This window comes from Mytilus californianus, unplaced genomic scaffold (assembly GCF_021869535.1).
Source record: "Mytilus californianus isolate M0D057914Y unplaced genomic scaffold, xbMytCali1.0.p SCAF_1, whole genome shotgun sequence".
Taxonomy (NCBI): domain Eukaryota; kingdom Metazoa; phylum Mollusca; class Bivalvia; order Mytilida; family Mytilidae; genus Mytilus; species Mytilus californianus.
Window position 1 is genome coordinate 40,448,747 of NW_026262581.1, and position 27,254 is coordinate 40,476,000.

The following is a 27,254-nucleotide window of genomic DNA, read 5'->3' on the forward strand; positions in this document are numbered from 1 at the left end:
GGACCTTAATGTAGACCAATTTGAAAACTGGACCCAAAATTAAAAATCTAAATACACTGTTAGATTCGGCATAACAAATAAATAAATGTGATCAAAGATTTTACAAATCTAATGCGCCATACTGTGCAATTAAAGATTACTTCTTGAAATTTTTCAATATTTGAAATTTGAAAAAAAAATAATATTGGAAGAATAATTCTTTTTAATTTCTGAAATCTGAAATGAGAAAAAATTGGCCCCCCACAATTTCTTTTTATCCCCCCCCCCTTTTTTCCCCAAAAAAATTCTTTCCCTCAAGATATGGTCATAATCTCAATTCAAATTTCCAATGGAGTTGGCAACCATAATTACCCATTTAAATTTACCATAGTGCTAACTTAATCTATTTTATAATAGAATTAAAAATATAGTGTCAAATCTTTCATATGGATTTTTTTGTAAAAAAAAAAGATGCAACATTTGCAGATATTTTTACTGGTCTTCCTTTAAAAATATGTATTTCTTTAAACATAATTTAAAAGCAGTGTAAGGGAAGTAACCAAAACGTTGTATTTGGATTACCTCCCTTACACTGTTTTAAATTATCTTTATTGTTCATTAACCATTACTTTATACATAATTTAAAAGCAGTGTAAGGGCGATAATTTCAATGATGTATTTAATTTATCTCCCTTACACTGCATGACTGCTTTAAATTATGTTTTGTACTAAAGTATTTGTCCATTAACCAGGACAACCTTGTTTTTCCCCCTTTTTTGCCCCTAATTCCTAAACGGTTTGAGCCATAACCCCCCAAAGCAAATCCTAACCATCCCTTTGTGGTATGGAAATTTGTAGTATAATTTCAGAGAGATCCATACACCGTTCCACAGTTATTGTCTGGAAACTAGAAAATGCTTATTTTTGGCCCCTAATTCCTTAACTGTTGCTACCATAACCCCCAAAATCAATCCCAACCTTCCTTTTGTGGTATTTAACCTTATGGTCAAATTTCAAAAAGATCCATTCACTTAAACTAAAGTTAGAGTGCGAAAACCAATGTGTCTTCGGACGACAACGCCGGACGACGACGACGACGACAACGACGCCAACGTCATACCAATATACGACCACAAAATTTTTTTGCGGTCGTATAAAAATTGGTAAAACTTGTCATTTAAGGACAATTTAAGTCATTTGTAAGTAATTAACTTCAACATGTTCAATAAGAACATGAAGAAGTCGTCTGACAGTTTTGATGTTAATGATAGATAGAGCTCAACATTCTGAACATTTCTGTCCAAGTCAGATTTTCTCTATTTATACATGATCTACAACATTTTTCATAATAATAGACAAAACTTGCATTTTACCCCTATGTTCTATTTTTAGCCATGTTGGCCATCTTGGTTAGCAGGCGGGTCATCCAACACATTTGTTAAACTAGATACCCAAATAATGATTGTGGCAAACTTTGATTAAATTTGACCCAGTAGTTTCAGTGGAAAAGACTTTTATAAAAGTTAATGGACAACGACGACACCAATAACGACTGACAACGGACACCAAGTGATGAGAAAAGCTTTAGGTCAGGTGAGCTAAAAACTTTAAATCACAAATTGAATATCAATGTTGACGCTGACGATGCCAGAATCATGAGAATGTAGGATCCCTGTGTCTCGCTTCTGCTACAAAATATTTCAGGTTCCACAATAAGTGTAAGTTTTGGACTGTTTAGTTTACTGTTCTTAATTAACTGAATGAGAATGATAAGATAAAGATTCAATCCTACCTTTAAATTGTGCTTTGTGTTTGAATGTTCTGATGCTTTAAAAATTTGTAAGCATTCATCATATGTATCATTGTCTGATAAGTCTTCAGCATGTATCAGTGGGTGGTGCTCTAAATCAGAATCATCAAGGATTTCTTTATCACTATCTTCACCAAACAAATCAACGTTAATATCTACAATATGTTTACTGTCTGATGATGCTCTTTGTGTAGTCACTTTACATGGAACCTCAGATTTCATACTTCCTGTTGAACTAAATTTGGATTTCTGTTCATCACTTCTTCTTTTAACAGTTGGCTGCTTGCTAATATCTGCTAACTTCCGCTGTGGTACATCTGATGTTTCCTTTTGATGTGAATTTTTGCCAGAGTTTCTTTCATCAGATTTTTTAGACTTGTCATGAGAATTTGCTAGAGAATTTTTGCAAGATTGGTTATCTTTATGAGATTTACTAGAATGATGATCCTTATGAGACTTACTAGAATGGTTCTTCACTTTTGACACATGGAGCTTGGAGTCTTTACTTTTTCCATCACTATGACCACTAACTTTCCTGTTTGAATTTGGCTGTTCTTTGGTGTGTTTAGATTCTGATTTATTCTTACTAGAACTCCTGTTAGAACTAGGTTTCCTGTCTGATTCCACAATTTTTTCAGCTGATTTGGATTTTAATTTTTGATCAGAAGATTCATCTCCTTTAGAAGCTTTTTGAGAACTGTGAGATTTCTGAGAACTAGACCTACTTTTATGTGACTTTGATAAGGAATGTTTGCCAGTATCTTTATGGGAACTATCAGATTTTTTATGAATACTGCTATCAGAATTTTTTTTAGTTAGTTTTAATGACTCTGTTAGTGACTTATTTCCACTTTTTTTCTCCTTTTTTTCTGGTGTTGCTATTTTTTTGTTAACCAGTCTTTCTTCAACACTTCCATCCTCTTTGTTTAAACATATTGTTCGACTCTTCTGTAAATCATCAAATGAGGATTCCTCTGGATTACTCAATAAAAGATTTTCAAAGTATTTAACATCTTTCATCACATTAGTATCAACAGATAGAAGTTCCTCTTTTTCATTTTCATTGACTGGAACAGTTAATTTTTGTTCAGCAATTATATCTTTGTCATAATTTTCCAGATATGAACTGCTCTCTGTAGGTGAATACTGCTCTTCAATTTTATCCTTTTCATTTTCACTTTCTTCACTACCACTACTAAATTTTGATATATCAAATTCATAACTAGTTTTACGTGCAAGCTTTGCTGGACGAATATTTGTTGGCTCATAACTCAATATTCTCTTTGGAGCTGAGGGCAGTGAATGTGATGCAGTTACTTGATGTGTAGAAAAATTTTTCTCTGGATCATACTGGTTCAAATTTTCGATTTGAGAATGGTCAATCACTGAAGTCTTGTCCAAATTGCTTTTCTTCAACTCTGCAATAGGAGTTGGGTTGTATTCAGGTATGTTATTTATAATACTGGTTGTGTTAGATCCATTGTATACAGGCTTTCCTGTATATTTATTGAAACTAGCTGAATCATTATTACTTGGCCCTTCTACTTCATAGGTCTCTTGTTTGAAATCCTCATATATAGGATCTCCTGTATATTTGTTGTAGCCAATTATATTTCTTGGTGTGTCTTTCAAAGAATCACCTTCAACTTTTTTGCTATTAACAACATCACTCTGTATTGAAGAGTTTGAAGACCAAGGTTTATCAACTAAGCTATCAATATATACTGAGTTGCTTGCAGACTTTTGTACTTTTCCTACAAGTAGAAAACTCTTTTTATTTAGTTACATAAATAGTTATTTTTTTTTGCAAATTATTGCTTGTCAATACATTGTATAAAAATAAGAAGATGTAGTATGATTGACAATGAGTCAATTGTAACTCGCCATCAGAGACAAAATGACATAGACGTTAGCAACTATAGGTCACTGTACGGTCTTCGATAATGAGCAAAACCCATACTGGATAGCAAGCTATAAAAGGACACGAAATGATAAATGTAAAAGAATTCAAACGAATAAACTGATTTATGTACAAAACTATAAACTAAAACAATTATGATAAACGGCAATATGATCAACACTGAACTACAGGCTCCTGACTTGGGACAGGCACATACAGAATGTGTCAGGTGGGGTTGAAACATTAGCAGGCACTCAACCCCAACCCCTAACCTTAAGCTTGGACAGAGTTGCAACAGCACAGTTCTCATACTTAATACACACAAAATGAAATAAACTGCTTCGCTGAGCGCAGCTGGATACGCCCGCAGAGGTCCAACCCTGAACAGTTGGGCCAAAAATGGACACAATATTCAAGCTTGATACAGGTCTGAATTTGGATTGTAATTAAATATTTGATATATTATAGATTTCTGAATAAATGTAGTCAAAGAACTTGAAATTGGTTATATGAAAGATTTCTTGCTGTTGTGCAATACACTGTGCTGTTGCGCAATACTTAGTAAATCTGTTGTCAAACTATAAACAAATAAAATCTTATAGAAACGTAAAATCGAAAATTTATAAAAATCAAAAGGGAGCTTACAAAAATAGATATAAACAATTTACCAAAGTTTCATAAAAAAATGCTGAAAGCATTTTTGAGTTATTGTCCGAAAACTGGAAAATCCCCCTTTTTGTAATGAATAAAACCCCATTAATAGGAAACGCATAGTCTGAAATTTATAAAAATCAAAAGGGAGCTCATGTCGATAGAAATACACAATTCACCAAAGTTTCTTGCAAATTGGTGAAATTGTTTTTGAGTTATTGTCTGATGCCTATGGGCACTAAATGCACCCCTTTAATGGCAGATTTATTCCTGTATTGCTATGAATCTCAGTTTATGACCAAACTCAGTAAAGACATGTCATTGTTACATTTGGTTGATACATTCAACAATACCTACCGTTATCTTGATGATATTTTTTCGTTAAATAATCCAGAGTTCTCTAAATATACTACTGAAATTAACCCGAAAGGAACTTACTTTAAATAAATCTAACATAAACAGCAGTAGGTGTCCTTTTCTAGATTTAGACATTTCAATTTTTAAAGGGAAACTCCATACTAAAAGTTACGACAAAAGAGACAATTTTTCATTCCCTATTGTTAATTTTCCCTTTTTAGACGGCAATTAATGTTCCTTTGGCTCCATCATACAGTGTTTATATATTCCAACTCGTTCGTTATGCCCGTGTGTGTATTGATGTCATAGATTTTAAAGAACATAATCAATGCATCACTAGTAAATTATTAAGTCAGTGATTTCGTTACCATAAATTGCTTAAAACTTTTACTAAATTCTTTCATAGATACAAAGATTCGATTAGTAAATTTTGCTGTACCTGTAAAAAAATTATTAAAAAAGGTATTTCACATCCTAATTTTACGGTAATATTGTACTAAAAGCACAGAAAACACTATGTGATCCATGTAAACTCATCAAACCTTTAAACAAACTTATTAGTAACGGTTATCTTTAAATACCAATGTTGTAATTAGATCTTTTAATATAGTTTACATTGGCACAAATATCTATTTTGTCATCAGCAGATTAAAACATAACTAAATTTGTATTGTTTTCAAACGGTTTTTTGGGATGTACAAATATACATCCACGTTCATTTTCTATATATCATGTATATAGAGATTACTCTATCTATATATATAACATTATACATATTTATTAACAGGTTAACTCCTAACTATCCTACTGCCTGTCGATATTTTGTTTTATTTTATTTTGTCATTGCACAAATTCCTGGGATGTATTTTAGTTGATTTTAGTCTCTGATGCATGATTTTTTATTATTAATTGTTTTTGGCTTTTAACTAGCTTTCAGTAACTGCGAGTACTCTCAAATCGTACTTTCGTGTTAATTTGACCTGTTGATACAAATTGTAATGTATTTTTGTTATTTAATGTTTACTTATTCAGTGTTATATCTAGTCTCACTATTTTTAATATATACCACCTTTGATAAGTGTTTGGTATGAAGATAAATTTTCACTTTTGTTCTCGTACTAGGAACAACAAAATTATGTCTGAACTCCATGTATACCTTACAACAAAATTATTTTTATTTACCTGTGAACGTTATTTTATTTGGCGACATTTTGTCCAAGGTTATGGTTGTCTTTCTGATATTGTTAAACATCTAACCCCCTTGTTTTATTAATTTTGTATTTACATTGAGTCATAGATCAAATTCATTCGTTCAGTGTATGTTCACTTGTTTTTGTTATTATGTCTTTTGATTGAGTTAAGCCATTTCAATTGATATTTTATAGTGTGTCTTCTATGTTGTGATGTTACACTATTGTTTCAGGTAGGGTGAACGTTGGCGCCTATTAAAACGTTTAAACCTGCTGCATTTGTTTGCACCTGTCCTAAGTCAGGAACCTGATGTTCAGTAGTTGTCATTTGTTGATGTGGTTCATAAGTGTTTCTCGTTTTTTATATAGATTAGACCTTTCGTTTCCTGTTTGAATGGTTTTACACTAGTCATTTTTGGGGCCCTTTATAGCTTGCTGTTCGGTGTGAGCCAAGGCAATTGCATGCAAGGTTATTTAGATTATCAGTCAGGGGAATTACTGAAATAAGAGATTAAAAAATCACTCATTTAAGAAGCAATTTCGAAAATTTTGTCACAAATTGTGATTTTGTAGTTTTACCAAAATTTAAACATATGGGTTTTGATTATATCTTATTATAAGTAAAATTGGAAAAAATGAACCTTTTTCTTCTTTTTAAAATAGCAAGGTTTATGCCTTTGATAAAATTGAGAATGGAAATGGGGAATATGTCAAAGAGACAACAACCCGACCAAAGAGCAGACAACAGCCGAAGGCCACCAATGGGTCTTCAATGCAGCGAGAAAATCCCGCACCCGGAGGTGGTCTTCAGCTGGCCCTAAAATAAAATTGTGTGCTAGTTCAGTGAAAATGGACGTCACACTAAACTCCAAAACATATAAATAAACTAAAATTAAAAAACACACTAGACTAACAAAGGCCAGAGGCTTCTGACTTGGGACAGGCGCAAAAATGTGGATGCAATCATTTAGCTGTTAATTCTATATTTGTTGAATAAATGCTATAATGAAGGCTTTACATAATGAACTGATACTTTCTTAACAGAGTTTTCCCAGCAGTGGGAGTATTTTTCCTGTAAAATTCAAGGTTTCATCTTGCAGATTATGTAATAAAATTTTACTGTTCGCGATCAAAATTTCACTGTTTGCGGGTGTTGAAATTAGTGGGGGTAATATTAAAATAATAATACTTAAAGAAGTGATTTTTTGGAAGAAAAGAGAGGTTTGATACTTAAACAAGTGATTTTCATGTCATTATCCCAGATTCAGTACAAGGTCATCACCTGACATGACCCGTCATCCTATCAACACAGACGTTGGTTCTGATAATTTTAGCAACATAATTAGTCTCTGGATCATTATTATATATTTAAAGCTACAATAAAATTAAATCACTTAGTCTAGTGATTTATTTGTACTACTTAAATAGGTGATTTTTAAAGAAAGACAACTTTTACTTCCAACATTTGTGGACAAAATGTTAATTGAATCAGTGATTTAAAAATCACTCATTTAAGGAAGTCCCCGACTGATTATGTACATGTACATAAGAATAAAAAATGTTTAAAAATGTCAAGCAATCATCATTACTTTATCAGTTCAAAGATGCAGGGATCCAGTTAGCCCATAAAAGGTTTAAATGACGTGAGAAATCAGAGTAGAGTAAAAGAGTATTTCTGATAATGGAAATGATATGGTTAACCATATTATGCGATGAAATTGTAGACATAAATATTATGGTTACATCCTTAATTAATCAGTTCCCAACCCGACAATGCATATACCTTATCACTATTTGTTCGCAATTACTGGACATCACAAAGGTTCCCGAAAAATGTTGACGTCACAAAAGAAAATGTCTGATGCCACAAAGGAAAAGTGATTGTCATATGATGTCAAAAGTTCAAGTGTGCAAATTCCTAAATAGCGATAAGGTCTATTCAGGTAATTAGTCTAAAACGTAACAAATTTTTTCTTTATTTTTACGTTTTCAACGTAATCCTAGCTAGCGCCTCATTTTTATTCTGCAACAGACATGACAGACTTTTGAATTTGTGCACTTTCCAATAAAATTCTTATGTCACAATGCTTATGTTATTACGACACAGTAGGAACCGCTCGTTAGAAAAATCATAGCTAGTGTCTCCTTTTTATTCCGCAAAAGATATGATAGACGACTTTTGAATTTGTGCACTTTCCCGTAGGCGTAAAATTCTTAAGTCATAATGCGTATGTTGTTAAGACCACAGTAAGAACCGCTTGTTCGATGACCTCGTTTCGGCCGACTGACCTGGTGTTAACCGGTGTAACTCATGCATAAAAAAAATTGAGATTGCTGTATTGTCTATTGACTATTGTCTCTTTTCAACAAATTATCGTTACCTTCCTCTGGTTCTGATTTTGAATGTCTAAAATGACAGTATGGTCGTTCACACAGTCCGCTGATAAAGAATGGACAGTTGAGTCCTTTTAAATAACCAGCAGTAGAAAACATGACGAATGTGTATATTTTATTCTCATTATTTCACAACTTGCTTCATAGGATTTGATTATTTCCCTTGTCAATAAAATACTGCTAGTTTAGGTATCGCTGTACATCGACCTATCGTTATAATAGGTGGTAATTATTGAGGAACACTTTGCAAAAAAAAAAACGACGGGCAAAAACATCTTTTTTCATTTCAAAGATATGTATTTTTTTCGGAAAATATTGACAAATGAAATTTTGCGTTATTACTTGAAACATACATATTTCAAACTGAGGGTATCTATTTTTTTTATTTTTAAAATTGACTATGTGTTAAAATTATAAAGAAAAATCAACGAGAGATCTTTTCTGTATCGTATGCCCTTAGATAAATCGTATATAACAAGCCGTAGGACAAACTCATTACTTTCGACCTAATCTCGATATTAATTTTGCTCTTTACTGACTTTAGACCTATTAGACTCGGTACGGAACTATTGGACTGAAATTAGCAACACCCTCTAATTCCCACCATTCCAAGTTTAAAGATGTCGATAAATTTTATGGAGAAAATTTTAACACGAAGCGAAAGAAGACTGAATTAAATGTAAGGTGTCACTTTCAATACTCATTTAAAGTTGCCTATTATGTGGCAGGTGTTTGTATCAATAACGAACGAACTACTAACAAACTGTGGTTGTCGTTTGTTGCTGTATATCATATTTGTTTTTCGTTCATTGTTTTGTTAAATCAGGCCGTTAGTTTTCTCATTTGAATTGTTTTACATTTGTCATTTCAGTCCTTTTTATAGCTGACTATGCGGTGTGTGTTTTGCTCTTTGTTGAAGGCCGCATGGTGACCTTTAGTTGTTAACTTCTATGTCATTTGGTCCTGTTATCAAATTGGTTCACATTGTCATTGAGGGTCCCAATATTAAACTTTGTTGGATTTCTTCAGAAATTGAATTCTTGGGGTTCTTTGATATGCTGATTCCAACCATGTATTTAGAATTTGGATATTGTACCATAATTGGTAAATGTCCAATTTAAAATTATATAAGTACTTAGACCACATTCATTCTGTGTCAGAAACTATCAGGGCTCGACAATAACGCTTGTCCGATTGTCCGGTACCAGAGGAAAAAAAGGTCGGACAAGTAAAATCTATATCAAGCTTGTCCGACGGGACAAGTAAAATATTATGCAGAAAATAAATTTAATCCAACTTTGATGAACAAAGTAATTATAAACAAAAAACAAGAAAAGAAGATAAAAACAAGTATTAATTTGACATGTTTACTTGCAATCGATAACTTAAAATGGTTCTTTGTCAGGTACTTTTTAACAGGTTCTCGGAAACCAGTCTTTCTGATCCGAATATCGCTGCGCTTTGTAGATAAGGTAACTTTACAAGACAGTTCGTCACCAGCTCGGAAGCGATTCGGCTCCAAGTTTAATAGACAGTTTGGCACCGTAGGAGACATATTTAATAGACATAATTAATAGACAGTTTGGTAACACAGGAGACATTTCGGGACCAAGACAAATCAGTACCTCGTTTCCCTACCTTATTCTGTTGCTTTATAATAAATACCATACCCCTAATTTTTTAACAAAAATATTTTTTATATAAAAATGAAGAAATTATTTACCATAAAATTCACAAAATCATATTTGTAGAAAAAAACAATACTTGCAATACAGTGACCTATAGTTGTTAATTTCTGTGTTATTTGATCTCTTGCAGAGAGTTGTTTCATTGGCAATCATACCTCATCTTCTTTTTTTAATTGATTGCATTTGAATAAACTTTTTTCAACTGAAAAAACCAGGATACAAATCCAATGAGTGTACATTGGCAAACCTATCAGACGGTGCCTCATGTGCAGGGTCTGATGAGACTTTGGCAATGATGAAAACTAGAAACTATGCCATGTGACATGACTAGATTCAGTTGTTCTCGACTCATATTATTGAAAAGTATTGCAAAAGATATGTTAAAATCAAATTCTGTTCTATTGTTTTAATTCAATCAAATAAAAATGCAAAAAAGGTTATTGTTAAGATTTTGGACAAGTTACAATTTCATTCGGACAAGTAAGTTTTGGTATGTACTTGTCCTACTGGACAAGTTGAAAAAAAAGTTATTGTAGAGGCCTGACTATGCTATTATGCTATATTAAATATTTAATCAAAATCTAAATTCAGAGATGTTTTAAATTTGCTCAATTAATTGAAATTTTAAGTTAAGTCATAGTTGAAAATAGATAGAGCATCATATCTAATTTTATAGAATAAATTATGTATTGATATAGTTTGAAATTAACTGTTCATTATTAGATATTTTGAAAAAATAATTAAGGTAATTATATAAGTTTTATAGATTTTTTAAAGACTTTGTATTAATGAGGAATACTATTTTGGAATTGTTTTTTTCTCTCCATTTTTTCTAATACTTTTCTAATAATTTGTATAAATTGCTTATCAATGTGGTTTAATTCAAAGTCTTGAATTCATGTGGTTCTTTGATATGCTGTATCTAACTGTGTATTTAGATTTAAGATTTTGGGCCCTGTATTTGAATACAAGGGTCCAAAATTAAATTTTGTTTGATTTCATCAAATATTGAATTATTGGTGTTCTTAAAGCCCTGCTTTCATGAACTGGAATTATTCATGAATATTCCAGAATAATTCTAGAACATTCATGAATAATATTAATGAATATTCATGAATATTCAAGGTTACAATGCATGAATATTCATGAATATTCATGAATGTTAAATGGCACCTTGAATATACATGAATATTGCAGAGCTCCAGATAAGAATTCACAAATTGGGGTTTTTACCCACCATTTTTTTATGTAATTGGGTGATAAAGTTTTTTAATTGCATTTACAATTCCTATTCACCCCTCAAGCAAATATCAAATTGGGTTTTTCACCACCAAGCTCCTTAATGTATTGGGTTTTTTCATCAACACAATATTGAATATTTAAGCATGTTATAATCACATTATATCAACCCCAGATGTGTTTCCATCTTTTAAAAATGTGTTTCTTTCTTTGTAGAATATGTGCTAGCTGTTTTATTTGGTTTATTCACTGACGAGCAATTGTACATTTAATTTGTGTCCCGTTTTAAACGTTCTGTCAGTTTTGTATTTTCTCAAAACTTATGTAAACTGCAGCTGGTGTCACTAGTTGGACAGGAACTAATTGCCTTTCTAGATCCCATATGATCACCCTACAGTTTAATTATAGTTGGGGTACATGTAGGTGTGGCTAAGTGTTTAGATTTTTGTGTAATATATGTGAAATTTAGGTGCTGTAAGAAAGTTTTGCTAGTCCTTTCACCTATTTGCCAGATCTACTTTTTAATAAAAATAAAAAGTAGTTTCCAGATTTAAGATATACCCCAAAACCTTGAGGTTTATAGGGTGGTTTATAATGACGGAGACCACATTCAACTTAAATTTACAAATAATTCTGCAACATCAAGTAAATAAATGACAATGTTATACTGCACTTGCCAATAAGACAACTATCTTAAGCATCTAGAACAATTAGACCAAAACAAAGAAAGTGTCAAGCTGCATTGACGTAAAAAACGGATATGTGTATTCACTCATCAACTAAAATGAAAAAAATAATATATAAACTGTTTTCGTTTAATTCAATTTACATAAATCTGCAAGGTTGGGCGGTATTTACCACCCCCGGTATTTACCAGTGGTATTTACCGGTATTTACCGCCCCGGACAATACTCCCCAAGTGGTCAATACTGGCAAATACTGGTCAATTGAAATTTTCATACTTCTTTTGACTGACTTATCTATCAATTCTAGTAAAAAAATGGTTGATGAGGGAAAACTTTATTCCTTTGGCATGATTCAATTTATAAAAATGAATGATATTGGTATGTTATTAATTATTAAAACATTAAAAATGACTAATTTAGTTCTTAGGGGTAATGATATTGCATACTTTTGGTATACATATAAAATTGAGCAGCTATATCAGTTATTCTAACATGTATAAATCAAGATATTTTTTTCTTGAAAAGGTTTGAATTTTACAGGTAAATAGAATTACAAGTGACTAGCAATATAGATTATCAGAACATTACCTATTATATGGCTAACAGGTGTCAAAAGTTTAATTACTATAACAACTGTCCCCTAATAAATGTTGACATAACAGGAAAAAAGTCATAAAAGTTATTTCTAAAGATTGTTTTAAACAATGAATTAATTCCTGACTATTCAACAGCATGATAAAAATGTTCTAAATGTAGGAAATGTTTTTTTTTAATAAATATATAACATATATATTTATAAAACAATTTTTTTTAATTTTTTAATTGCATCTTTCAAAATAACTGTTAAGAAAATCAGATGTTATATAGTCTCTCTTAAGTGACTGACTTCATGGTGTTAATGACTATATCTGTTGTATGATTAAATTAATATTTGATAAATCTTCATTAAACCATGTTCATGAACTAATCAATTGTGACTTTTTGTCTTATTACAATGTAGTAAATAAGTGACTTTCTGCCTTGTGACTATATCTATCCATTTACCAAGTAATTGACCTGAGGTAGGGACTAGTTTTCAATTGACCAGTATTTGCCAGTATTGACCAGTATTTGCCAGTATTTCCCAGTATTTACCGGTATTTACCGCCGGCATGGTCAATACTAGTATTGACCGCTTTTTTGCCAACCTTGTAAATCTGGGTTAAGTTGTCCCTTATCAGAACTTTTGGTTTCCGATGCTTTCAAACTACATATCATGTCATAATTGATTTGGCCTTTCACTTTTTCCAACTGATTTTGTTTTGACGGAACCCCGTGTTTATCGCTCTAGCAATGTTCTCGTTATGGTACGCAAACACGCCCGTGGGTTCAATGGCCACTTCCTAAAATCACTAGCTGAGTCTTGTTATCATCATAACTTTCCCTCAGCTATCAAAAAGAAGCCGAAAACATGCTTCTATTCAATATTTTTACCGGACATTTACTTTCGTTTTAATTCATTGTATGTTATGATAAATCCTGAGCAATTCGAAAAAATATGACAGCATGTCACACGCTAATTGGATAAACGCCGAGAAGATCGAAATGTTTTCATAAACACGTGTACCTTTTGAGCAACGGAAAATTTCAACAGGGACCCATTACAGCTACTTGATGCAGGACTCTATTGTTAGAACGAAAGGACATTTCCAATTATAAATATTATAAAAATAGATTTACACGACGACTGTAATCAAGTAAGGGTAAATAACGCAAACGATAGCGAATAAGAGCGTTAAGAACCCATGTTTTTGGCATATAATTGGGGTTTCCTTTGAATTAATTGGGTTATTGAACCCTGCAATGGGCAATTGCATTGGGTTTTTAATTATTTTTATTGCGTGATCACGCAAATACGCAGCTTATCCGGAGCTCTGATATTGTATGAACTGAATTACCAAGAATTATCATGAATATTTATCTACAGAATATTCTTGAATGTGAAAAAGGATGACCATGACTGGCATGAGTATTGAATAGTGGAATATACTGACTAGGATAACCATTACTGTGAAATAAGATGTCCATGAATATTGAATGGTTGAATATTCTAGAATAACCATGAATGTGAAGTATCCTACAACCATGAATGTGAAATATCCTTGAATATTCTAGAATAACCATGAATGTGAAATATCCTTGAATATTTTAGAATAACCATGAACATGATGAATGTGCAATATCCTTGAATATTCTAGAATAACCATGAATGCGAAATAGATGTTCTTGAATATTGAATGTAGAAATAAATTTAGAACATTAAAATGGTACCTACCCCACCCTCTCCTCCCATGTTCACTAACACCTTCAAGCATTTCATGGTCTTAATTGTATTTAGATATGCATTGTTCACCATGGCTTAAGGATGTTCGCTACTCTGTTTAAAAATAACAAGATTTTTAAAAGACTATTCTGAAATGATAGTATATAAACAGAGTTCGCGAAAACTTATTTTGACCCGTCGGTCATGGGACCTAAAAGCATGATTATTTGTCAGTCCTACAAAATTTTAGCCAGTCCTACAAAATCTCTCAATTTTATCCTGAAAAAAAATTAATAACATATATTTTATCGAAAAATAACTTTATTAATATTAGTTTTATTCTTCGCACCCACAGGCAAATTAACAATGAAAGACCAGTTCAGGTCTTCTGATTGTTCTTATTTAAAGTCATCTTCACTATCCATTTCATCATCTGAATCACTTTCTCGGCTGTTACAGTATTTGTTTGCTCCATTGTAGGGTTCAATCGCCAATTGTTTGCCAGGGATGGCTCTATGGACAAATTAAGAAGGCCACGTGTAGATCGCCGCTTTGGTTTGTTTATAATAAATCCGTAAACCAGTACCGGAAATTGGCAGCGGATACATCTGATAACCGATGTAAACACTTATTGGAAACAGTTGCGGTACATCTAATAACCGATGTAAAAAAGTGCCGAAATATGCACTACAACGGCCGTTTTTACATCGGTCATTGGGACCGGCACTAGCCTTCAAAATACTGGTCCGAGCCTCATTTTGACCGACAGGACCGACCATTTTCATGAACTCTGTATAAATAAAGGAACTAAAAAAGCAGAAAAAAATGAAGGGTCCGTGTGCTTGTTTGAATTCGAGATAAAAGCCATTGAAAATTTGGTGGGAAATGGTTCTCTTCATACATTTAACATTGGCACCTTTTTTCTTTCAAAAACTATGAAAAAATAACAAAGATTTAATAAGATTTTCAAAGGTGGCATTTTAAACTATATGTAATCAAATTATGAAAAGAAAAGTAGGCGTTAGTAGGCAAATTTTTTTAATGGCACTACATGGATAAAACCAGAGGATTCCGAATATCTGACAAAAAGTCAAAAACAAGAGTAGCGATCATCCTTAATGATGCTCGCTGTTCAATTTCAAATATTATAATATTCAGTATTATAATATTAAAATTGTGTGTCAGATATAAAGGATACATGTGAAGTTCTCCTCCTTTCTGTAATTAAATTTGCTGTCTCTGTACTTCCAACTAGTATTCTTGAGTAAAGGTAACTGGAATCTGCATGCAATCCGTTTACCTTCAAAATTGGCAGCTCCATTTAATCGTTTAATCCCCTAAAAGTATCAAAAAAATCCACAAAGAATCAATTGTGCTAGACGTTTTGAAGCAATAAATTCATCAGAAATATTATTGCATGTTTATACAGTATACATTGGAAGCCATTTGGAATCAAATTAATTACCCTCCCCCTTTTTTAGCTCACCTGGCCCGAAGGGCCAAGTGAGCTTTTCTCATCACTTGGCGTCCGTCGTCTGTAGTCTGTCGTCGTCCGTCGTCTTTAGCTTTTTACAAAAATCTTCTCCTCTGAAACCACTGGGCCAAATTTAACTAAACTTGGCCACAATCATCATTAGGGTATCTAGTTTAAAAAATGTGTCCGATGACCCCGCCAACCAACCAAGATGGCTGCCATGGCTAAAAATAGAACATAGGGGTAAAATGTAGATTTTGGCTTATATCTCTGAAACCAAAGCATTTAGAGTAAATCTGACATAGGGTAAAACTGATTATCAGGTCAAGATCTATCTGCCCTGAAATTTCCAGATAAATCTGACAACTTGTTGTTGGGTTGCTGCCCCTGAATTGGTAATTTTAAGGAAATTTTGCAGTTTTTATACGACCGCAAAAATTGAAAATTTTTTGGTCGTATATTGGTATGACGTTGGCGTCGTCGTCGTCGTCGTCGTCGTTGTCGTCGTCGGCGTCGTCTGGCGTCGTCCGAAGACACATTGGTTTTCGCACTCTAACTTTAGTTTAAGTGAATGGATCTCCATGAAATTTTACCATAAGGTTCAATACCATGAAAGGAAGGTTGGGATTGATTTTGGGGGTTATGGTACCAACAGTTAAGGAATTAGGGGCCAAAAAGGGGCCAAAAATAAGCATTTTTGTAACTTCCAGACAATAACTTGTGTGTATGTGTATGGATCTCTCTGACATTGTACCACAAGGTTCCATATCACAAAGGGGAAGGCTGTAATTGATTTTGGGGGTAATTGCCTCAAAATTTTAGGAATTAGGGGCCAAAAAAGGGGCAAAAAACAAGCATTTTTCTAGTTTCATGACAATAACTTGTGTGTAAGTGCTTGGATATTTCTGAAATTGTACTACAAGGTTCCATATCACAAAGGGAAAGCTGGAATTGAGTTTGGGGGTAATTGCCCGAAACGTTTAGGAATTGGGGGCCAAAAAGGGGCCAAAAATAAGCATTTTTCTAGTTTCCAGACAATAACTTGTGTTCAAGTGTATGGATCTCTCTGAAATTGTACTGCAAGGTACCATACCACAAAGGGAAGGCTGAGATTGAGTTTGGGGTGATGAATCATAAGGGGGTTCAAAAAATTTTGGGGGGGGATTTCTTTTTTTCTTTTTTTCCTTTTTTTTTTTCTTTTAAAATTTTCCATTTTAAGTTGGTTATTTCTGATTTATATTTAAAAGCAAATAATAATGATATGGTAGGAGATACACACCAAACAGGATGTGTAAATTATTATATTATAAGTATTGTGCAATAGCAAGAAATTTTCAATTGCACAGTATTGCACAATAGCAAGAAATCTTCAATTGCACAGTATTGCGCAATAGCAAGAAATCTTCAATTGCACAGTATTGCGCAATAGCAAGAAATATCCAATAGCACAATATTGCGCAATAGCAAGAAATTGTCAATTGTACAGTATTGCGCAATAGCAAGAAATAATCAATTGCACAGTATTGTGCAAAAGAAGATACTTCCTATAAATTGCTTATTTCTTGATCAATTTCAATAGGGTTTTATTCTTGAATTCTTGGGGTTCTTTAATATGCTGAATCTAACCGTGTATTAAGTTTTTGGATTTTGGGCCCCGTTTTTAAATTGGTCCACATTGAGGTCCAAAGGGTCCAAAATTTTACTTTGTTTGATTTCATCAAAAATTGAATTATTGGGGTTCTTTGATATGCCGAATCTAACCGTGTATTTAGATTCTTAATTTTTGGTTCTGTTTTCAAATTGGTCTACATAAAGGTCCAAAGGGTCCAAAATTAAACTTAGTTTGATTTCAACAAAAATTGAATATATGGGGTTCTTTGATATGCTGAATCTAACCATGTATTTAGATTTTTGATTATGGGCCCAGTTTTCGAGTTGGTCCAAATCGGGGTCCAAAATTAAACTTTGTTTGATTTCAACAAAAATTGAATATATGGGGTTCTTTGATATGCTGAATCTAACCATGTATTTAGATTTTTGATTATGGGCCCAGTTTTCAAGTTGGTCCAAATCGGGGTCCAAAATTAAACTTTGTTTGATTTCAACAAAAATTGAATATATGGGGTTCTTTGATATGCTGAATCTAACCATGTATTTAGATTTTTGATTGTTGGGCCCCGTTATCAACTTTGTCCACATTGAGATCAAAAGGGTCCAAAATTAAACTTTGTTTGATTTCATCAAAAATTGAATATATGGGGTTCTTTGATATGCTGAATCTAACCATGTATTTAGATTTTTGATTATGGGCCCAGTTTTCAAGTTGGTCCAAATCGGGGTCCAAAATTAAACTTTGTTTGATTTCAACAAAAATTGAATATATGGGGTTCTTTGATATGCTGAATCTAACCATGTATTTAGATTTTTGATTATGGGCCCAGTTTTCAAGTTGGTCCAAATCGGGGTCCAAAATTAAACTTTGTTTGATTTCAACAAAAATTGAATATATGGGGTTCTGTAATATGCTGAATCTAACCGTGTATTAAGTTTTTGGATTTTGGGCCCCGTTTTTAAATTGGTCCACATTGAAGTCCAAAGGGTCCAAAATTTAACTTTGTTTGATTTCATCAAAAATTGAATTATTGGGGTTCTTTGATATGCCGAATCTAACCGTGTATTTAGATTCTTAATTTTTGGTTCTGTTTTCAAATTGGTCTTCATAAAGGTCCAAAGGGTCCAAAATTAAACTTAGTTTGATTTTAACAAAAATTGAATTTTTAGGGTTCTTTGATATGCTGAATCTAAACATGTATTTAGATTTTTGATTATGGGCCCAGTTTTCAAGTTGGTCCAAATCGGGGTCCAAAATTAAACTTTGTTTGATTTCAACAAAAATTGAATATATGGGGTTCTTTGATATGCTGAATCTAACCATGTATTTAGATTTTTGATTTTTGGGCCCTGTTATCATTTTTGTCCACATTGAGATCAAAAGGGTCCAAAATTAAACTTTGTTTGATTTCATCAAAAATTGAATTCTTGGGGTTCTTTGATATGCTGAATCTAACCATGTATTTAGATTTTGGATATTGGACCATAATAGGTGAATGTCCAATTTAAAATTTTTAAGTTCTTAGACCACATTCATTCTGTGTCAGAAACCTATGCTGTGTCAAATATTTAATCACAATCCAAATTCAGAGCTGTATCAAGCTTGAATGTTGTGTCCATACTTGCCCCAACTGTTCAGGGTTCGACCTCTGCGGTCGTATCAAGCTGCGCCCTGCGGAGCATTTTATTGGTTATTGTCTTGAATATTATTATAGATAGAGATAATTATATAAACTGTAAACAGCAATAATGTTCAGCAAAGTAAGATCTACAAATAAGTTGTCATGACCAAAATTGTCAGTCAACCCCTTAAGGAGTTATTGCCCTAAATAGTCAATTTTTAACAATTTTTCGTAAATTTTTGTAATCTTTTACAAAAATCTTCTTCTCTGAAACTACTGAGACAAATTTAACCATACTTGGCCATAATCATTATTAGGGTATTTAGTTTAAAAAATTTGTCCGATGACCCCGCCTTCCAACCATCATGGCCGACATGGTTAAAAATAGAACATAGTGGTAAAATGCAGTTTTTGGTTTATATCTCTGAAACTAAAGCATTTAGAGCAAATCTGACAGGTGGCAAAAATGTTTATCAGATGTAGATTTATCTGCCCTGAAATTTTCAGACGAATCCGACAACCCTTTGTTGGGTTGCTGCCCCTGAGTTAGTTTTTTTACAAAAATTTTGCAGTTTTTTGTAATTTTGCAGTTTTTATACGACCGCAAAAAAATTTTGTGGTCGTATATTGGTATGACGTTGGCGTCGTCGTCGTCGTCGTCGTCGTCGTCGTCCGGCGTCGTCGTCGTCCGGCGTCGTCGTCCGAATACATATTGGTTTTCGCACTCTAACTTTAGTTTAAGTGAATGGATCTTTTTGAAATTTGACCATAAGGTTAAATACCACAAAAGGAAGGTTGGGATTGATTTTGGGGGTTATGGTACCAACAGTTAAGGAATTAGGGGCCAAAAAGGGGCCAAAAATGAGCATTTTCTAGTTTCCAGACAATAACTGTGGAACGGTGTATGGATCTCTCTGAAATTATACTACAAGTTTCCATACCACAAAGGGATGGTTAGGATTTGCTTTGGGGGGTTATGGCTCAAAGCGTTTAGGAATTAGGGGCAAAAAAGGGGGAAAAACAAGGTTGTCCTGGTTAATGGACAAATACTTTAGTACAAAACATAATTTAAAGCAGTGTAAGGGAGATAAATCAAATACATCATTGAAATTATCTCCCTTACACTGCTTTTAAATTATGTATAAAGTAATGGTTAATGAACAATAAAGATAATCTAAAACAGTGTAAGGGAGGTAATCCAAATACAATGTTTTGGTTACTTCCCTTACACTGCTTTTAAATTATGTTTAAAGAAATGCATATTTATAAAGGAAGACCAGTAAAAATATCTGCAAATGTTTTCATCTTTTTTTTTTACAAAAAAATCCATATGAAAGATTTGACACTATATTTTTATTAATTCTATTATAAAATAGATTAAGTTAGCACTATGGTAAATTTAAATGGGTAATTATGGTTGCCAACTCCATTGGAAATTTGAATTGAGATTATGACCATTTCTTGAGGGAAAGAATTTTTTGGGGGGAAAAAGGGGGGGGGGGATAAAAAGAAATTGTGGGGGGCCAATTTTTTCTCATTTCAGATTTCAGAAATTAAAAAGAATTATTCTTCAAATATTATTTTTTTTTCAAATTTCAAATATTGAAAAATTTCAAGAAGTAATCTTTAATTGCACAGTATGGCGCATTAGATTTGTAAAATCTTTGATCACATTTATTTATTTGTTATGCCGAATCTAACAGTGTATTTAGATTTTTAATTCTGGGTCCAGTTTTCAAATTGGTCTACATTAATGTCCAAAGGGTCCAAAATTAAACTTTGTTTGATTTTAGCAAAAATTGAATATATGAGGTTCTTTGATATGCTGAATCTAAACATGTATTTAGATTTTTGATTTTTGGCCCAGTTTTCAAGTTGGTCCAAATTGGGGTCCAAAATTAAACTTTGTTTGATTTCAACAAAAATTGAATATATGGGGTTCTTTGATATGCTGAATCTAACCATGTATTTAGATTTTTTATTTGTGGACCCTGTTATCTAATTGGTTCATATTGAGGTCAAAAGGGTCCAAAATTAAACTTTGTTTGATTTCATCTAAAATTGAATTATTGGGGTTCTTTGATATTCCAAATCTAACCGTGTATTTAGGTTTTTAATTTTGGGTCCTGTTTTTTAAATTGGTCTACATTGAGGTCCAAAGGGTCCAAAATTAAACTTAGTTTGATTTTGACAAAAATTGAATTCTTGGGGTTCTTTGATTTGCTGAATCTAAACATGTGTTTAGATTTTTGATTATGGGCCCAGTTTTCAAGTTGGTCCAAGATAGGGTCCAGTATTTAAACTTTGTTTGATTTCAACAAAAATTGAATATATGGGGTTCTTTGATATGCTGAATCTAAACATGTATTTAGATTTTTGATTATGGGCCCAGTTTTCAAGTTGGTCCAAATTGGGGTCCAAAATTAAACTTTGTTTGATTTCAACAAAAATTGAATATATGAGGTTCTTTGATATGCTGAATCTAACCATGTATTTAGATTTTTTATTTGTAGGCCCCGCTATCAAATTGGTTCATATTGAGGTCAAAAGGGTCCAAAATTAAACTTTGTTTGATTTCATCAAAAATTGAATTATTGGGGTTCTTTGATATTCCAAATCTAACCGTGTATTTAGATTTTTAATTTTAAGTCCCGTTTTTTAAATTGGTCTACATTAAGGTCCAAAGGGTCCAAAATTAAACTTAGTTTGATTTTAGTAAAAATTGAATTCTTGGGGTTCTTTGATATGCTGAATCTAAACATGTGTTTAGATTTTTGATTATGGGCCCAGTTTTCAAGTTTGTCCAAGTTGGGGTCCAAAATTAAACTTTGTTTGATTTTAACAAAAATTGAATATATGGGGTTCTTTGATATGCTGAATCTAACCATGTATTTTGATTTTGGACATTGGACCATAATAGGTAAATTAAAAAAAATTCAAGCTCTTAGACCACATTCTTTCTGTGTCAGAAACCTATGCTGTGTCAAATATTTAATAACAATCCAAATTCAGAGCTGTATCAAGCTTGAATGTTGTGTCCATACTTGCCCCAACTGTTCAGGGTTCGACCTCTGCGGTCGTATCAAGCTGCGCCCCAGCGAAGCATTTTATTTGTTATTATCTTAGATATCATTATAATATCTAATATCTAATACTATTTATTATGATTTTAACCTTATTTTACAAGATTTCCAAAGCATCAGTAAATACAGGTGAGCGACACAGGCTCTTGAGAGCCTCTAGTTTTATCCCTTGAAGATAAAAAACTAGCTACTTATTATTTTCACCAAATAACCATTCACACAATTCAATTAAATTTTTACATATCTACCAGTTATGCCTGTTATGTGACAACAAGATTATTCAATGTTGTTAAAAATAAATATATTTTCAGTTTATGCTTTCAGACTTTCTGATGTTGATTTGCTCTTAATAAAAACCATAAAAAAAATCATAGTTCCTCAATAAATTAATATTTTATAATCTCATTATATACACATGTTAAATTTTAAATTTTTAATGCACTTATCTGAAAACATCTTCACATCTTCTATGTTTTCTATTCTGCAACAGCGTAATCACATTTTGCACAGGGTGCATGCGGATGAACTAGTGTCCGCATTATCTAGGACAGTATTTTCTAGGGTCGGACTGCTCAGTACAATTACAAAAAAACCACGTGGTCATGACTTGGTTACATTTTATATAAGTTGAGAAACCAAGGTTTTACGATGTCGATCGTTGGCCTATCATTGATCTGATAATTTTTCTAAATTATTTAAATGCCGGACAACAGGTAGAAAATCAGAAACGATCCAGCTTGTCTGGCAAAACAGCCGTTGGCGTTTCCCGGGCGCCCTGTCGTTTTCATCGCGAAAATCTCGGCATTTTTCTGACTTTGAAATACTGTCAAACTGAAATTCGTAATTCTTCCATGAACAGGAAGTTGAGCTAGCTGTGTAAACTGTCAAATTAAGTGACCCATTAAGTGCAGGGCTTCATCTGACAGCTTTGGTGTCAAACACATTGTTAATTAACACCAATAACTTTGCTTTATGTCATAAATAATTTGTGTATTTCAAAAATGTTTCAGTTACTTCCCCTGTTTTATCACCTTTTCACAATATATTCCTTAAATTTATTGGGTTTTTTTCTAAAAAAAAAATAAATATAAAACAAATTGAATGCAAATGCATATCAGAATATTACTTTTCATTATTTTTAACCTGAAAACACTTAAAATATAAATATTTTGAAAATTATTTTTTTCATCTTTATTTCCATTAATTGATCTATCAAGTGCATTAAAATTATAAATCAAATTTTTACTTTTAGTGGATATCTTTCATTTAAAGAAGCAGCAGGTGGGGGAGAAATATTAAGAAAAGGGCATCCAATTTTTCAAAGCAGCAGTTTTAGGGTAGGGTCATTGAAAAAACCAAACATAAGATCTTGATGTCACATGAAATATTCATGATTTTTTTCATCAGCCAAAAAATGTCCAAATAAACAACAAAATCCTAGAACAAATTACATTTTTCATCGGTAATTGGAGTCCACACACTTGCAGTTGGTCACACATAATTCTGAGTCATTTTCATGCAGCTTTATTCATGCTTATTCATGTTTGTCACACAATCGAGAAATATTTTAAGTCCAAATTTCATTCATCATTATTAATCCTTATTCATGTTATATGTACATGTATTAGAAAAATTCTAAGTCCAAACATTCAAGTTTATTCATGATTATTCATGTCCCAAAAAAAGGTTTCTTTTGTCCCCAAATTAGTTTTAGAAAGAAAAAAACTTCATTATAGTAAGCTTTAGGCATTTTAACAATTCTTTTTGGTTGTCTTCATACAGTTATTAAGAATTCATGTATATTCCAGTTTATTCATGCTTCTTATTCATGAATAAATTTGACACTGGAATAGAACCCATGAATAAAACTGGAATATTCATGAATATTCATGAATATTCTTCCTAATTCATGAATATATGAATATCATGAAAGCAGGGATACGCCGAATCTAACCATGTATTTAGATTTTAATTGTGGGGCCCTCTTTCAAATTGGTCCACATTAAGGCCCAAAGGGTCCAAAATGAAATTTTGTTTGATTTAAAAAAAAAATTGAATTCTTCAAATTCTTTAACATGCTAAAACTAACCGTGTATTTAAATTTTTGATTTTTGGACCGGTTTCAAATTGGTCCACATCTATAGTCTAAAATTAAACATATTTTGATTTTGTGAAAAATTGAATCCAAGGAGTTCTTTGATATACTGAATCTAAACTTGTATTTAGAATGTTGATTTTGGGCCAAATTTTCAAGTTGGTCTAAATTGGGATCCAAATTTAAACTTTGTTTGATTTCAACAAAAATTGAATATATTGGGTTCATTGATATGCTGAATCTAACCATGTATTTAGATTTTTTATTTGTGGACCCCGTTATCAAATTGGTTCATATTGAGGTCAAAAGGGTTCAAAATTAAACTTTGACGTATCAAAAATTGAATTCTTGGGATTCTTTGATATGAAGAATCTACAATGATCTAAAGGTGTATTTAGATTTTGGATATTAGACCATGATAGGTAAATGTCCAATTTCAAAACTTTCAGTTCTTTGACCACATTCATTCTGTGTCTGTGTCAAATATTTAATCACTATCCAAATCCAGAGCTGTATCAAGCTTGATGAAGTGTCAATACTTGCCCCAACTGTTCAGGGATTGACCTCTGCCGTTATATCAAGCTGTGCCTAGCAGAGCAATTTATTGATTCAGCCATGCTGGATCTATGTGATCACTCTGTTTTTACACGACCGCAAAAAAATTTTGCAGTCGTATATTGGTATGACGTTGGCGTTGTCGTCCGAAGACACATTGGTTTTCGCACTCTAACTTTAGTTTAAGTGAATGGATCTCTATGAAATTTTACCATAAGGTTCGATACCACAAAAGGAAGGTTGGGATTGATTTTACGGGTTATGTTACCAACTGTTAAGGAATTAGGGGCCAAAAATTAGCATTTTTGTAACTTCCAGACATAACTTGTGTGTAAGTGTATGGATCTCTCTGACATTGTACCACAAGGTTCCATATCACAAAGGGAATGCTGGGATTGATTTTGGGGGTAATTGCCTCAAAATTTTAGGAATTAGGGGCCAAAAAAGGGGCAAAAAAACAAGCATTTTTCTAGTTTCATAACAATAAGTTGTGTATAAGCGAATGGATCTTTCTGAAATTGTACTACAAGGTTCCATATTACAAAGGGAAGGCTGGAATTGAGTTTGGGGGTAATTGCCCAAAGTGTTTAGGAAAAAGGGGCAAAAAATAAGCAATTTTCTAGTTTCCAGACAATAACTTGTGTTCAAGTGTATGGATCTCTCTGAAATTGTACTGCAAGGTACCATACCACAAAGGGAAGGCTGGGATGGATTTTGGGGGTAATTGCCTCAAAATTTTAGGAATTAGGGGCCAAAAAGGGGCAAAAAACAAGCATTTTTCTAGTTTCAGGACAATAACTTGTGTGTAAGTGTATGGATCTTTATGAAATTGTAATACAAGGTTCCATATCACAAAGGGAAAGCTGGGTTTGAGTTTTGGGATAATTGCCCGAAATGTTTAGGAATTTGGGGCCAAAAAGGGGCCAAAAAACAAGCATTTTTCTAGTTTCCAGACAATAACTTGTGTTCAAGTGTATGGATCTCTCTGAAATTGTACTGCAAGGTACCATATCACAAAGGAAAGGCTGGGATTGAGTTTGGGGTGATGAATCATAAGGGGGTTCAAAAAATTTGGGGGGAGGGATTTTTTTTTCTTTTTTTCCTTTTTTTTTCTTTAAAATTTTCCATTTTAAATTGGTTATTTCTAATTTATATATAAAAGCAAATAATAATGATATGGTTTGAATAGGTAAATTAAAAATTTATAAGTTCTTAGACCACATTCATTCTGTGTCAGAAACCTATGCTGTGTCAAATATTTAGTCACAATCCAAATTCAATGTGTATCAAGCTTGAATGTTGTGTCCATACTTGCCCCAACTGTTCAGGGTTTGACCTCTGTGGTCGTATCAAGCTGCGCCGAGCGGAGCATTTTATTGGAGATGGTGCAGAATACTAAGTTGAAGACATGTCATGAAACTAATTATGTGTTATTATGACTTGCAGAAAGTTTCTACACCATTTTAATCATCAACTGCCAACTTTTGACATTTTATTTGCCCTTAAATTAAGAAAAGATTGGTCGAACAACCCTTTTATTTTAGTTATACACTTGCATATAGTTCCTTTGTAAATCAAAATTTATAATTATTTACTATTTATGAAATAAATTGAAAAAGTATTTTTACATCAATTGAATCAGTTGATAACAGTTTTGAAAGTATTATATTATTATCTTATGCTTGTGTAAGTTTTTTGTTCTATGAAATTTAGGTCAACATGTGTGTTAATATATCTAAGTTGATTCCCACACTTTTTTGAAATGGTATTACTCCAATTCTTTCCATAGGCAAGTAAGAGTCAGTATGATTATAAACTGTCATGATTTTCAAATAATTACACTCAAAGGTGTAAGTATTAATTGGAAACAACCCCAGTCTTAATTCACCACATTTAATATATCATGACCTGTTACATAATTAAATAGGCACAATTTATTACACACCTAACTGAATACACACATTCTTGACCTCAAATAGTAAACCTACAAATGTATTATTTATTTTGATCTGGGACTATATTATACTAACTATTAGTATAATAGTCCCAGTTTTGATCTACACTACATTAAAATATTCTGTTATGATTAATCAGACGTGGTTTTTTTTCAAAGAAAAGACAAAAAATGTAAAAATATGTATAAAAAATGCAAGCAAATTTTATTTCACTTGTAATATCATCTGACATAAGTCAATAATCAAGATCTAATTAATTAGTTACAATTATCAGAAATTTGGTTGAAACAATAAACAAAATTGCTTAACTCTTACCTGAGCATTTTCTGCAATAAAATTTATTTGTTTGTTCTACATTTATATCCCATTATATTGCTATTAAACAGTAATTGGAAATATCTCAGCATTAGGTATTTGTACATTTAAATTTTAATACAGGAAATGTATTTTTTCCTAATGAAGAATGGACAACAATTTAAAAATAAGTTGGTTTTTTTTCTCATTTTTATACGACCGCAAAAAAAATTTTGTGGTCGTATATTGGTATGACGTTGGCGTCGTCGTTGTTGTCGTCGTCGTCCTCGTCGTCTAGCGTCGTCCGAAGACACATTGGTTCTCGCACTCTATCTTTAGTTTAAGTGAATGGATCTCTATGAAATTTTA

General features: G+C 32.4%; 2 protein-coding genes across 8 annotated transcripts in view; one reads left to right on the forward strand and one right to left on the reverse strand.

Moving 5' to 3' along the window:
- The window catches only part of LOC127701662 (RNA exonuclease 1 homolog), a 67,532-nt gene extending 59,083 nt beyond the window's left edge, over positions 1-8,449 (reverse strand). For both annotated transcript variants that reach the window (XM_052205665.1, XM_052205658.1), the window contains exons 1-2: positions 8,269-8,449; positions 1,772-3,543 (exon numbers count right to left, since the gene is read on the reverse strand). In XM_052205665.1, the coding sequence (XP_052061625.1) occupies positions 1,772-3,543; positions 8,269-8,380 (1,884 nt within the window). In that variant the 5' untranslated portion in view covers positions 8,381-8,449. The remainder of the gene's footprint in view (positions 1-1,771; positions 3,544-8,268) is intronic.
- LOC127701625 (terminal uridylyltransferase 4-like) overlaps positions 1-27,254 on the forward strand; it is a 697,935-nt gene that overhangs the window by 521,373 nt on the left and 149,308 nt on the right. For 3 of the 6 annotated variants that reach the window (XM_052205606.1, XM_052205638.1, XM_052205646.1), the window contains exon 1: positions 8,866-8,960. The exons of the other annotated variants lie outside the window; for them this stretch is intronic. The gene's annotated coding sequence lies outside the window, so the exon portion shown is untranslated. Of the gene's footprint in view, positions 1-8,865; positions 8,961-27,254 lie in introns of those variants that run through there. 6 annotated transcript variants of the gene reach the window in all.